General features: G+C 43.8%; 1 protein-coding gene across 1 annotated transcript in view; it reads right to left on the bottom strand.

Moving 5' to 3' along the window:
• DYNC1H1 (dynein cytoplasmic 1 heavy chain 1) overlaps positions 1 to 14,659 on the bottom strand; it is a 378,125-nt gene that overhangs the window by 219,514 nt on the left and 143,952 nt on the right. The window contains exons 35-40 of the mRNA XM_029597957.1: positions 11,040 to 11,267; positions 4,603 to 4,833; positions 4,301 to 4,441; positions 3,614 to 3,847; positions 1,551 to 1,757; positions 1,342 to 1,463 (exon numbers count right to left, since the gene is read on the bottom strand). Coding sequence (XP_029453817.1) covers positions 1,342 to 1,463; positions 1,551 to 1,757; positions 3,614 to 3,847; positions 4,301 to 4,441; positions 4,603 to 4,833; positions 11,040 to 11,267 — 1,163 coding nt within the window. The remainder of the gene's footprint in view (positions 1 to 1,341; positions 1,464 to 1,550; positions 1,758 to 3,613; positions 3,848 to 4,300; positions 4,442 to 4,602; positions 4,834 to 11,039; positions 11,268 to 14,659) is intronic.

Raw genomic sequence — 14,659 nt, 5'->3', positions numbered from 1 at the left:
CGTCGAGGGCGACATCCGAGGGATCTTAGGAGGGGGGGGGGCCCACAGGTGCTTCCAGCCCCTGCAGATAAGCGGTATGCATGAGCAGGATAAACTCCGGAGAGAACCCCGGCCTGCTCGGGTGCGCTTCGGGGGCGGCGTGGTTCCTGCTCCCTGGCTCTGGGTGCTTGGTTCCTGCACCAAAATCGGGGGAACACCCCCGCTGGTAGAGTCCTCCAGGGATCCGTTCTCCCTCGTGGCCTCCAGGGATCCGTTCCCCCTCGTGGCCTGCGCCTCAGGGCGCTCAGAATGTAAAATGGCCACCGTTCCCGCCAAAAATGGCGGAGTGGCCGGCCCGCACCGCCCGGGCAAAAAAGAGAAATCAGTCAGGGACTGTGAGGTACCTTCCCCCCCGGGAAGGCATCGTGCACAGATGCCCTCCCGGGAAATCCGGGACCCCGGGTCTCCGCAGGCCGCACAGCGGGACGGCTGCGGCATCGGGATCGCTGCAGGAGAAAAGAAAAAGCCACGGGGGGGGGGGGCCACGCGCACAAAGGCGCCGCTGCGGGGGGGCCCGGTCGGCCCGCACTGCCCGCTGTCTGAAAATAGAGGAGGGTGCCGCGGGGGGGCCTTCCTGGCCACACGACCCGCCCCAGACATCTTTCCCTAAATGGCTCAGCAGCCCATGAGGAGCTGTAAAATGGCCACGGGTGAGGGAGTAAAGAGCGAAGAGGCCGGCTCCACCGGCTTTCGCGGGCACCGGGGGCTGAGCTGTAAAGGAAAAAAAACTACAAAGGAAAAACAAACTTACCCCTGGCTGCAACGAGAAATAAACAGCAAGGCCGCAGAGAAGAGACAAGGAAGATAAGCCACTCCCCAGAAGTTGAAAGAACTCTGCCTTTTTTTTTTTTTTTTTTTTTTAAACTTAATACAAACTTGATACAAACTTGATCCACAGAAAAAGACAACAACAAGCCATAATCAAGCAAGAAAGTGAAGGAAAAGGAGGGGAAGCCTGATTCCCCTACTCGCATCTGCTGGAGTCAGAAGATACTGAACTCCTGCAGAGGGGGGAGTAGTATATATGGATACGCCCCCTCAAAGCTTGTGCTGACTCCATCTGCTGGATTGGGGACATAACCCACTGTCTGGACTGATCCAGGTACGTACAGGGAACACCATTTATCTGTCTAAGTAGTGCTGAATATTGGTCTCTAGGTATTTAATGAGAAGAATGAGAATGGAGTCAAATCTGTATTTGGATATTATTGAAAATTTTAACTTCAAATGGTTCAATTTTGGGAACATTTCACAAACCAAAGAAAAATGTAGAGAGAACTTAAATTTACTACACAATATTACCTATGTGAAAGTGGTTTTCTTCCAGGATCAGTAGGGGGGTTACATGCTCCAACAAACTGAATTCTCTCCAGTTTCACCCAAGTCTGGTCTGATGTCCGATAAAAACCTCCATGTTCCACCATCTGCACCAAGGAAAGATTTTTTTTTTTTAATTACAACTGAACTGAAACTTAACTGGCAATAAACTGTAATTTCATAATGAATCCAACCTGTCTGATGAAAGATATGACCCTCTGCGTGCCATATTTGTCCATGTCTGGCAAGTTGATTTCATCACAGAACAGCACTAGCCACTTCCCTAGCTGGACAGGAGCCAGTACCACACCATTAGGTGTACGCCTGTACTCGCAATAATGATCAAAGGTCTTCAGAAGTAGCTCTGGAGTAGTAGCACTAGAGAAGTTCAATCCAACCACCTAGAGAGAGTGCATAGAAAACAATCTGTAACACTACATATACACCAGTTTCATATAAAATTTCTTAATATATAGTATCAAAGGAAAAAATAAAGCAGATTCAAGTCATTAAGAGAATGTGTTCTGGTTTCCTTTAATACTTAATTTTTATAGCACTAGATATATGTAGCACTACATAATGGTGATAAGTATTCAGATATAGTAAGTTCCTACCCCAAAGAGCTTAAAATCTAAGTAGATACCTGAGGCAACAGGAGATACGCCTTGTGACTTTGGGCAAATAACCAGTAGTGGGGATTTGAAACTTGCTTTACCTGATTCTTAGCCTATTGCTCTAACCATTAGACCACTCCTCCCTTCTTACCATAAGAGATTTTGATATTGCAAGCCACACCAGTTTTGCCCATTGCTAATGTAATAGTAGGAGCTGTTCTGACATCACTACAGGAATTCACCTCCTACATGGGAGGTGCATGAACAGCAGAAATGCAGGATTAGTCAAATTTCCATACTTGCAGTACCAAAGAATAAAAACTGATTTTTGAACAGATGCTATGCTCAAAAATCACAGCTTCCTATTGCAATTGGTGCTCATTTCCAGTAATATTCTTAAATTCCATGAAAGTACTCTACATTAGTGTTGCAAACACTGACTGAAGGCTTCTGATACAAAATAACTGAAAATGCAAGATCAACTAGTGCCACTGTCAGCAGTATCTGTGCCTTAGAACATTTCAACTTTAATTAAGGAACAGAAGACAATGTAAATAATGGCATTTTCTCAGTTTCACTAACCCTTAAAAGCAAATACAGTAATTATGACTTGGGTCTGATTCACAAGGTCAGTAACATTTAAACAGGTGCATGGGCGCACATGTTTGCAAGCTTGTACCCAGGGATGAGTATTTTATAACAGAGATGTGCTTCGGGTAAAATGTTCGTGTCGGGCTTCGTTTCGAGGCCCCCCTCCGCAGAAATTTCGTTCTCACAGTTTGAGGGGGTTTTTTTGGGGGGGGCCCCGATTTTCGGGTTAGTGCGCGCTATCGGGAGTTAGCATGCACTAACAAAAAAGGTTTTTTGCGAGATTTCAGAAAATTAAATTGTTTTCTGGTTCTCCCGAACCATTCCGAATTAGGCAATTTCGTTGACATTGCCTAATTCAGGAAAAGCGATTGCACCCTTAATGTGCATCCTTAATGTGCATATATGCGTGCATGTAATAAAATAGCCACTGCTGAAAGCACGTGTGCCCAAATTTAAGTGGTGCGTGCCTGTGCGCATAAATGTGCTTTTACCATGCAAGAGGAGAATTTTAATAGACACGCACACCGACACCATTATCAGTTTTCCCAATTCGTTGCCAGTTCACCCAGACAAGGGATAGAATTTCCAAACCCCCCCTAGTTTAATATCCTCCTTTTTACCCTGTTAACCCTAACCCTTAGAACCCTGCTGATATGCCTAGATTATTTTATTACTTACATGCCACCCATAGCAGAAATAAAGTTACGCGGCATGGGACCCCTGCACATGCTTGTGTGCAAAAGTAGTTACACGAAAAATTTAAAATGACATTCAGAAATGCCCATGCCCTGCCCCTTTTTTGGGACAAATGTTTTTGTGCACACCCGAGATATGCATGTACGTGGGCCAGCCCAACATATTCCTATATCTCCCTGGTTTAGCGCACATCAGACTCTTACAATTCACCTTTTTGGTTCCCCAACAGACCCAAGATTGAAGAGACGAGACTTCATGAATCAGGGCCTTAATTACAGTTCGAGAGTATTATTAAACTAAGATTACAAATTTGTTCAAGCACAGAGGTAATTTATAGTACCAGAAAGGTTTCTTACCTCCATATCAGGTAGGGCTCTCAGAGCGCTAAAGAGGGTCATAGTCTTCCCAGAACCTGGAGGCCCACACAGGACTAAGGGCTTGTGCTCTGCTAGCCATGTATACAGTAAAGCCTCATGGCGGACTGTATCTAAGGTGGGAACTACAACATCGGGAGCAGCAACTTTGTGCGTCTCCACTTCAATCTGAGGAACCTTAGATTGCCAGGGTACCCATTCACCACTGATCGAGACCTACATGGAAAAAAAACAAACCATGACGGATTTGTCGATAAAGCTGAAATACATTACAGGGAAAGACTTATAAGCTGACAATTTCTTTAAAGTTGTAGTTTCATGTCTTCACAAATCATCAGTATATGCTAATGTAAACAGAACATAGTAATCGTTTTAAATTAGAGTACATTAATTAATTTGTTTGTGCTAGGAAGACACTGGGTAAAATGGTCCGTCTATATCTGACTTTGCAGGCCCAGAAGTGTGACAATGCACTTCAGCATCAGGAAAACAAACTGGATAGAGCACAAGTTAATCTTACTAATGCCATAAAATCTATTAGCCATTTCTAGAATGAAACAGTTAACAGAATGAACTTAACATTTGTACTGAACAAATGTGCACTGGTAAACAGATAGCCAGCATCATCTGTCAATCATTATATACGGAATACAGACAATTATCTTTTACCTCATAATCTATTACAGGCATATTAGGAGTAGAAGGTAATGGTACTGTAGTTATGCGACGGATGTACTCGCCAAGTTCAGCTCTCATTTTTAAACGGCTGTCTCCAGAAAATGACCACAGAATTGCATAAATCAGATAACGCTGTTGAAACAGAACACAAAAAAAACATTTAAAACTTCAGTTTGTTGAACCATAAAAATAGCCATTTAAGGAAATCTGCAGCCCAGCTAATTATTAGTTCACAGAATTACCCAGGTTTTAGGATACACTATGCTTCAAAACGAGTCTGATCCACACATTACCTGGATGTACCGCTCCAGCTGATCGATCTGCATTGGGAAGTCAGGGTGATTCGCGTTGTACTGGGCAATGTTGCGACAAGCCTGATGCAACATGGAAAACAGAGAGCCAAGACAGCGCAAGCGAGTGAGGTCCATAATGTGTTCCAGCTTGAAGGCATGCTCAAGGGCTTTGATGATTAACCCACTGGATGTGAAATATGGCTGCAGAATGGTTGCTGCGTCTCTCTGAATCTGTTGATAAATTGACATTTTTAATCCATCAAAAGGTTATAAACAAGCTTAAAATTACACTTGTAAACACATTTCTGGGAACAGTTTCCTCCACAACCTTCGGTGAAACAAGTAGATTTTAACAAGCTGAACACAAATATGCATTTATTATGTCTGTATCATGTACCGTTTGCCAGAAAAGTGCGATATACATTAAGCATTGTTACGTGTCTGTAGCGGCATAAGCTAAAATGGTAATGTTGGCACCAGAAAACAAAACTAAAAATGCTTTGCTGCAGATTTTCGTTTGTAATCATTCTTCTGGCTTTAGCTATCGCCTTGTCACATTGTTTCGCTGACTTCAGATCATTAGACACTATCACCCCCAGGTCTCTCTCCTGTTCCGTGCATCAGCCCTTCTCTCCCTAGCGAATACAGTTCTTTCGGATTTCCACACCCTATATGCATGACTCTACACTTCTTGGCCTTGAATTTCAGCTGCCATACTTTCGACCACTCTTCCAGTTTCCTTAGATCCAGTCTCATTCTCTCCACTCCTTCCGGCGTGTCCACTCTGTTACATCTGTGTGTCAACCGCAAAAAGACAAGCCTTACCTTCTATCCCATCCGCAATGTCGCTCAAAGATATTGAACAGGACCAGTCCCAACAGCGATCCCTGCGGCACTTCGCTCAACACATCTCTCTTCAGAGTAAGTTCCATTCACCACTATACATGGTCTTCTGTCCATCAACCAGTTTGTAATCCAGGCCACCACCTTGGCACTCACTCCTAAGTTTCTCATTTTATTCACCAGTCTCCTGTGCGGGACCGTATCAAAAGCTTTGCTGAAGTCCAAGTAGATGACATTGAGCGCTCTTCCTCGATCCAATTCCTTGGTTACCCAGTCAAGTCAGATTTGTCTGACAGGATCTTCCCCTGGTGAATCCATGCTGCCTCTGGTCCAGCAATTCTCCTGACTGTAGATAGTTCACTATTCTTTCAACAGCGACTCCATTACTTTCCCCACCAACGAGGTGAGGCTAACCGGTCTGTAGTTACTAGCCTCTTCTCTGTTCCTACTCTTGTGAAGCGGGCCCATCACCACTCTTCTCCAATCACTTGGCACCACTCCCGTTTCTAGGGATTTATTGAACAGGTCATACAGCGGACCTGCCAGCACATCTCTGAGCTCCCTCAGTATCCTGGGATGAACCTCATCAGACCCCATGGCTTTGTCCACTTTCAGTTTCCCCAGCTCTTCCCATACATTCTCTACTGTAAATGGAGTTTCATCTACTTCATTTCCCTCCAATTTCTTGTTAACTAGCGACGGCCTTCTCCGGGGTCCTCTTTAGTGAACACAGAACTGAAGCATTCATTTAATATTTCTGTCATTTATTCGTCTCTCTCCACACATTGACCCTTTTCACCTTTCAATTTCACTATACCACTTTGAACTTTTCTCCTTTCACTGATGTATCTGAAAAATGTTTTGTCACCTCTCTTTACCTCTTTGGCAATCCTTTCTTCCGCTTGACTTTTTGCCATCTTAATTATTTTCTTTGTCTCCTTCAGTTCCACCAGATATTCTTCTTTGTGTTCCTCCCTTTGGGATCCATTTCTTGAACACTATTCTTTTAGCCTTTATTTTGTCAGCCACCTCCTTTGAGAACCAAATAGGTTTCATTCTTCTTTTGCTTTTCTTTACTTTTCTAACATATAGATTAGTTGCCATGGTAAGTGTTCCTTTAAATTTGGTCCACTGTTGCTCCACTTCTCTCTCGTTCTCCAAGCCTACTAGTTCTTCCTCCAGATATTTCCCCATTTCATCAAAGTCTGTTTTTGAACTGCAAAACTTGGGTTCGTGTGCTTCTTCTCCATATCCTTGTGATATTAAACCATACCGTTTGATGATCACTGGTGCTGAGGTGGGCGCCCACCTGGACAGAGACATTTCCATTAGTGAGCACTAAATCTAGTATAGCTCCCTCTCTCGTGGGTTCCATTACCATTTGTTTGAACAAAGCTCCTTGCAGGGCATCCACTATTTCTCTATTGTTAGATTTCAAGGTAATGTCCACAAGGACTTAAGAGGTCCTTTTCCTAGGTGCTGATTCCTAACATAGAACCCAGCATCATGCGCATGTAGTTAGGATTATATTTCCTTATGTGCATTACTTTGCACTTATTCACATTAAATTGCATCTGCCATTTAGAAGCCCAGTCTCCTAGTATCACAAAGTCCTTCTGCAGCTCTTCACAATCTGCTGCCATTTTAATGTCTGAAAACAATCTGTAAATCTGGTCACCTCATTCATTGTTTCTTTCTCTAGATCATTTATGAATATGCTAAATAGCACAAGTTCCAATACAGACCCCTGGGGCACTCCACTAATGGCCTTTCTCCAATTGTAAAACTTACCATTTAGTCCTACCCTCTGTTTCCTGCCTTTTATTCAGTTACCAATCCACAATAGGAATGAACCTTCATTTAAAGGTTAATTTTCCTTCTTTTAATGAGTACTGCAATCCCGCTAAACCACCAATGCTGGTGTAGGGAAAGCACATTCATATCTGCTAGGAGACAGAGATACTGAATGGCTGATGTCACTGAATGGCTGATGTCACTGCAGGGGTATATCTAAGGTGATGTCAGCTTTGAAAGCAGACTCGATCTCCATCTGCTAGCAGGAGAGCACATAACCCACTGGTCCAGAGTCCATCTGGCTACATGCTAGGAAATGGGCATTAGCAGCCACCAAGACAGACTGTCCCGATCATAACCCTTGAAAGGCACAGGCTGATGAAATTTTTCTGATAGCGGATTCCACTGTGCCAACAGAGCTCTCTGTAGCAGTCTCATATGCACAAAGGCCCATGGTACCAACTCCAGCACTGAAGCCATCAAACTCAGAACCTGCAAAAAGTCCCAGGCTCTGGGCACTTGCAACATCAACAAGCGCCGAACTTGCTTCTCTAGCTTGCATACTCTCTCCTCCATAAGAAACACCTTGCCTATCACTGTGTTGAACCATGCTCCCAGATAGCCGATAATCTAAGATGGAATTAGGTGGCACTTTGCCAAATTCACCACCCAACCTAGAGATTCCACGGTATGAATCATCTTCTGGTGCGACAATTGTTTTCTGACTTCTCCCTGATGAGCCAGTCATCTATATAAGGGTGTACCAGCACCCGCCTCGCACCACAGAGCTGCCACCACCACTACCATTACTTTGGTGAAGGCCAGCCCAAAAGGGAGAGCCTGAAACTGGAAATGCGACCTTGTACCATAAACCTCAGAAAACAATGACGACCGCCAGCGAACCTCCATCAGGTCCAAAAGAAGCGAGGAAAGGAAAATTAGTTCTTACCTGTTAATTTTAGTTCCTGTAGTACCACGGATCAGTCCACATTGTGGGTTGAGCCTCCTTTCCAGCAGGTGGAGACGGACTAAAACTGAAAGGATATCCTATGAGGACAGAGCCTATACTATAACCCTTCAGTATAACCATTGTCAAAGCAGAAAACAACAAAACCAGAACAGGATCAAGCAAGTAACCATAAAGCTCAATGGAGCAACTGTAGAACAATGTACGAAACATGATATGACAACATCCGCCAACCAGTTATACAGCCTCAATAACTGCCTGGCTGACAGAGCGGCTCCCATAATACAAGACAAAGTTCTCACCAAATCATACAAAGCATCCACCACATACACAACAGACGCTTCCAAGCGCTCATCCTTAGTCACCTCTTCACCAGACTTCACTGCCTGTCCTGAAGCTGTTGAACCCAGGGCAGGCACGCTCTTTGCACGAAGCTGGAGCAGATGGTGGCTCACAGACTCAGTTCTGACACCTCAGATTCTCTTGAGGTGAATCTCCAGCTTCCAAAGTCGTGGAACCAACGACAGGGATAGTAGTCTTCTCTGTGATTGCCAAAACTGCAGCATCCACTTTTGGAAGAGAAAAAAGCTCAATCTGTTCAGGCAAGGGATAAGATTTTGACATCACCCTTCCCACTCAAGTTGAAATTGGGAACTCCCAGCTCCCAATCCACCATCCTTATCAGACTTATGATAGGATCCGCCTCTTCAATGTCTGAGTCCTCCCTAAGGGACCTTTAGCCCCAGCTCCTCCAGAACCTGAGGGACCAAAGGACTTAATTCCTCCCTCTGGAGCAAGTGGAGTATATTTGGGTCGTCCCCCTCCGAGATAGGAATATCCTCCGGATCATCCCCAGGAACTGTGTGGACTGTGCCGGATCAGCATCCTGATCCAACAGCACCACTGCCCCCCGCATAGCTGGGGGCCTCCTGTGACCCAATCTTTACCAGCCTGACAGGACCTTGCACCCCAGAAGGCTGGTTACCACAGGACTGATTAGGTCTAGCAGCCAAGCCCTAACCCACTGGAGATGAAGACTGGGACCCCAGCCCTGCCTGCTGCGCCAAATAAGCCTCACGAAGCAGCAGGACAAACTCAACTGGAAAAGGAGGGGAAGTGCATGGGTTCAGCCCCAGCACACCCAGAAATAGGCAGACAAACTAGCATCCTCTTCTGCCCCCCCCCCGGACTTGGGTAGACTGGGGAAAGCTTCAGGGGAAAATCCCCCTCCCCCTCCATCGGTAGGGGTTACACTGCATTAGCACCCAAAATGGCCGCTGTTCCCACGCCAACAGATGCCGAAGGCCCGGCACGCACAGACTTCTCTCTCACCGAATCAGCCATTGCAAGAGAGTCCCCCCCCCCCCCCCCCGCTTCCTCAACTTTGCGGCTGCCGGAGGCCTCTAAGGTCTTTCTACCCCCAAAACACATGCTGCACAAAGGCCTAGACGGCTTAAACGCACCAGCACCGCTCCACACGCGTGGCACAGTAAGCCGCAAACCATAGCAAGGACGGTGGGAAAAGGCCCCCTGCTGAGCCAAGAGTACTGCAATGAACAGGAGAAAAGCAGGAACCTGTTCCTCACTGCCAACACCTGAAGGGAGGAGAGCCACCAGCCAGAAGCCCTGGAGCCTTACCTCTCAGACCTGCTCCTGGTGCACTATTTTTTTTTTTAAACAACTGTACACAAACTGGCAGCAACCACCCTCTCCTAAGGCTGAAAAACAGTTGTCCAGCTCAGATCAGCTAAACTTGAAGGAGAGGAAGGTATAACCAGAAGTTCAAAAAAAGAGACAAGCTGAGGAACAAAACCTCAGCTGCCCTGAGCCACCTCGTGAAGGGGAGGGATCTGAGCCACCAGATTTACATCCCATGGATCAATGGAGTAAGCGTACAAAAAAGGTCCCTGACTTCCAGCTCATCCGCCTCGATCAAACAGGGAAGGATCCCCCAGGACCCAAAAACCCCCTGGGAGGAAGGCTTACAAAAACAAAGAACGTGCCAGACTGCAGAGCTGCAGGTTTTTGCACCAGCCACCATCTGCTGGAGTCAGAGAAATACTGAAGAACTGCAGGTGGCACCAGGGAATATGAAGCAGTGTCAGTGAAACTTTCTCTGTCTCCATCTGCTGGCAGAGATGCATAAACCCAGGAATCTGGACAGAATCGGGTACGTAGAGGGAACTCAAAGGAAATTATTTCTGGTGATTTGCAACCTATCATTTAAAACAGCATTGGTACCTGAATGCTAGAGAGTGGCCAATGTGATGACAATTTTTAAAAAGAGCTTGTAATAGTGAATTGCATATGTCCTGCACACGTGTCACTAGCACTATGAAGCACTATGATAACTAAACTTACCAGAGAATCAGCCAGCACAGATGACATCATTCCTGAGAAGACGAAAGTTAACTTGGTCTTATTCTCTGCTAATGATAACAAGAGGCTCCTGCCCATAGTAAGAGCACGCACACATGCTAAAATTTGTTAATTGGCTATAAGGTAAATGGGTTGGCTTTTGCAGACAGACATCTGTGATTGGCTAATGGAATCCCTTATATTGTTGAACACGCACATCAGATCTTTGGGCAGATTCTGAATTATACACAGTTTGCTTTGTATTCACTTCTACCCCTGGGGGGAACCACGCCTTTCCCCCATGAATAAACCTTTTACTTTTATAACTTCTCTGGAGCTGGTATTCATTGAGTTATTAGTCAGAGGTTACCACTATTAACAAGCTCCAGGAGTGATCTTGGACACTACAGACTGGAGAGCCCAACATCTATGGCAGGCAAAATGGTTGATGCTATTCTTAAAAACAAAATTCTACCTGCAGCACTGGTGAGGATGATTCTTCTGTTTCATCTTCTTTGCCTTTTCGTCTGCGCTGGGCTTCCTCCTCTCCCTCATCCAGAGGGATATTCTTCAGTCTGGCCAAGAAGTTATTAAATATCATGTCAGTACTCAGGACATCTTCACTGAACCACACCATGCCACATCGGGACACAGTGGCCAGGGTAGCGTATTTCAAATCTTGTACTTCAAACATGATGCGTACCTAAAGATTAAAAACGTCCAATATGGTTACGCTGGCTTGAAAACTACAAAAAATATGTTTCAAATTACAAGACAAGAATGGTAGGAAAGCTTTTATCTTTGTCAATTTAAGTTTAAAGTTAAGAATCAAGTCTTACTTGAGTTCTAACTCAGCACATCAAAACTAGCTAGCTTGTATTTCAGACACAAGCAAGACAACATTTACCCTGAACTATTTCTTGGCTGTTATTTTCATTTTAATCTTGGTGAAAAAAAATGTAAAGATATATGTAAAGTGTATCTAATCTTCGTCTTCCATGATAGATCACAGAAGTCTCTTGTGCTCCACATCACATGATCATTGGTCAAAGAAGGCTGTATAAATTTGCCTTTAATGTTTATTTTTTGCTATCTTAATTTTTTTAAATATAATTTTTTGTAACTGACCATTTCCTATTAAAGAAAAATTAATAAAGATTAAATAAAAAAAATATATAAGAAATGCCATTCTGGGTCAGCCCAAGATCACACATTAAGAAAGGTGGAAAGAAGGCAAAACGATTACCGGCATGGTTAAAAGGGGAGGTGAAAGAAGCTATTTTAGCCAAAAGATCTTCATTCAAAAATTGGAAGAAGGATCCAACAGAAGAAAATAGGATAAAGCATAAACATTGGCAAGTTAAATGTAAGACATTGATAAGACAGGCTAAGAGAGAATTTGAAAAGAAGTTGGCTGTAGAGGCAAAAACTCACAGTAAAAACTTTTTTAAATATATCCGAAGCAGAAAGCCTGTGAGGGAGTCAGTTGGACCGTTAGATGATCGAGGGGTTAAAGGGGCACTTAGAGAAGATAAGGCCATCGTGGAAAGATTAAATGATTTCTTTGCTTCGGTGTTTACTGAAGAGGATGTTGGGGAGGTACCCGAAATGGAGAAGGTTTTCATGGGTAATGATTCAGATGGACTGAATCAAATCACGGTGAACCTAGAAGATGTGCTAGGCCTGATTGACAAACTGAAGAGTAGTAAATCACCTGGACCGGATGGTATACACCCCAGAGTTCTGAAGGAACTAAAAAATGAAATTTCAGACCTATTAGTAAAAATTTGTAACTTATCATTAAAATCATCCATTGTACCTGAAGACTGGAGGATAGCAAATGTAACCCCAATATTTAAAAAGGGCTCCAGGGGCGATCCGGGAAACTACAGACCGGTTAGCCTGACTTCAGTGCCAGGAAAAATAGTGGAAAGTGTTCTAAACATCAAAATCACAGAACATATAGAAAGACATGGTTTAATGGAACAAAGTCAGCATGGCTTTACCCAGGGCAAGTCTTGCCTCACAAATCTGCTTCACTTTTTTGAAGGAGTTAATAAACATGTGGATAAAGGTGAACCGGTAGATATAGTATACTTGGATTTTCAGAAGGCGTTTGACAAAGTTCCTCATGAGAGGCTTCTAGGAAAAGTAAAAGTCATGGGATAGGTGGCGATGTCCTTTCGTGGATTGCAAACTGGCTAAAAGACAGGAAACAGAGAGTAGGATTAAATGGGCAATTTTCTCAGTGGAAGGGAGTGGACAGTGGAGTGCCTCAGGGATCTGTATTGGGACCCTTACTGTTCAATATATTTATAAATGATCTGGAAAGAAATACGACGAGTGAGATAATCAAATTTGCAGATGACACAAAATTGTTCAGAGTAGTTAAATCACAAGCAGATTGTGATAAATTGCAGGAAGACCTTGTGAGACTGGAAAATTGGGCATCCAAATGGCAGATGAAATTTAATGTGGATAAGTGCAAGGTGATGCATATAGGGAAAAATAACCCATGCTATAATTACACGATGTTGGGTTCCATATTAGGTGCTACAACCCAAGAAAGAGATCTAGGTGTCAGTGGATAACACATTGAAATCGTCGGTTCAGTGTGCTGCGGCAGTCAAAAAAGCAAACAGAATGTTGGGAATTATTAGAAAAGGAATGATGAATAAAACGGAAAATGTCATAATGCCTCTGTATCGCTCCATGGTGAGACCGCACCTTAATACTGTGTACAATTCTGGTCGCCGCATCTCAAAAAAGATATAATTGCAATGGAGAAGGTACAGAGAAGGGCTACCAAAATGATAAGGGGAATGGAACAACTCCCCTATGAGGAAAGACTAAAGAGGTTAGGACTTTTCAGCTTGGAGAAGAGACGACTGAGGGGGGATATGATAGAGGTGTTTAAAATCATGAGAGGTCTAGAACGGGTAGATGTGAATCGGTTATTTACTCTTTCGGATAGTAGAAAGACTAGGGGACACTCCATGAAGTTAGCATGGGGCACATTTAAAACTAATCGGAGAAAGTTCTTTTTTACTCAACGCACAATTAAACTCTGGAATTTGTTGCCAGAGAATGTGGTTCGTGCAGTAAGTATAGCTGTGTTTAAAAAAGGATTGGATAAGTTCTTGGAGGAGAAGTCCATTACCTGCTATTAAGTTCACTTAGAGAATAGCCACTGCCATTAGCAATGGTTACATGGAATAGACTTAGTTTTTGGGTACTTGCCAGGTTCTTATGGCCTGGATTGGCCACTGTTGGAAACAGGATGCTGGGCTTGATGGACCCTTGGTCTGACCCAGTATGGCATTTTCTTATGTTCTTATGTTCTTAAGATCCACTGATCCCAACATCCTGTCTCTATTAGTTGACCAGTCTGAATCCCAAAGTACCCAGCAAATCCCAAAGTATACTTCTGGTTATTCACTCCCAGAGACAGTAATAGCCTGGCTAATGTTTTATGAAGTTCTCCCCCAGAAACCTGTCCACCCTCTTCTAAACCCCACTATGCCAGGTTCTTGTGGCCTGGTTTTGGCCTCTGTTGGAAACAGGATGCTAGGCTTGATGGACCGTTGGTCTGACCCAGCATGGCAATTTCTTATGTTCTTATGATATCATCTGGACTACATCCTCTGGCAACAGATTCCACAAGTAGATTGTGTGCAGAGTGAAAAACTCTAACCACCAATAGTTTTAAAACAAATTGGAGAATTTCATAGCATGCCCCCTTGTTTTTGTATTATTTGAAAGGGTAAATAACAGTCATTTACTCATTCCACTCTATCTATACTTTTATAAAAGTCTATCATGTCACCTTTCAGCCCTCTTTCTAAGCTGAAACTAACCTGTGTAGGCTAAGGGAGCTTTTCCATCCCCTTTATCATTTTGTTGCTCTCCCTCTGTGCGTTTACTAGTTTCATTATGACTTCTGGGAGATAGAGTGACCAGAACTACACGCAATACTCAAAATGTGGCTGCATCAGGATTTGATATGGAGCAATATTATATTTTGTTTTATTCTCCATTCCTTTTCAGATCATTCCTAATCTATTTGCTTTTCTGACTGCCACTGCACACTAAGCT

Source organism: Rhinatrema bivittatum, chromosome 4, assembly GCF_901001135.1.
Source record: "Rhinatrema bivittatum chromosome 4, aRhiBiv1.1, whole genome shotgun sequence".
NCBI classification, from domain to species: domain Eukaryota; kingdom Metazoa; phylum Chordata; class Amphibia; order Gymnophiona; family Rhinatrematidae; genus Rhinatrema; species Rhinatrema bivittatum.
Note: the sequence above shows the minus strand (reverse complement) of the source record. Positions and strands in the feature narration are given on the sequence as shown.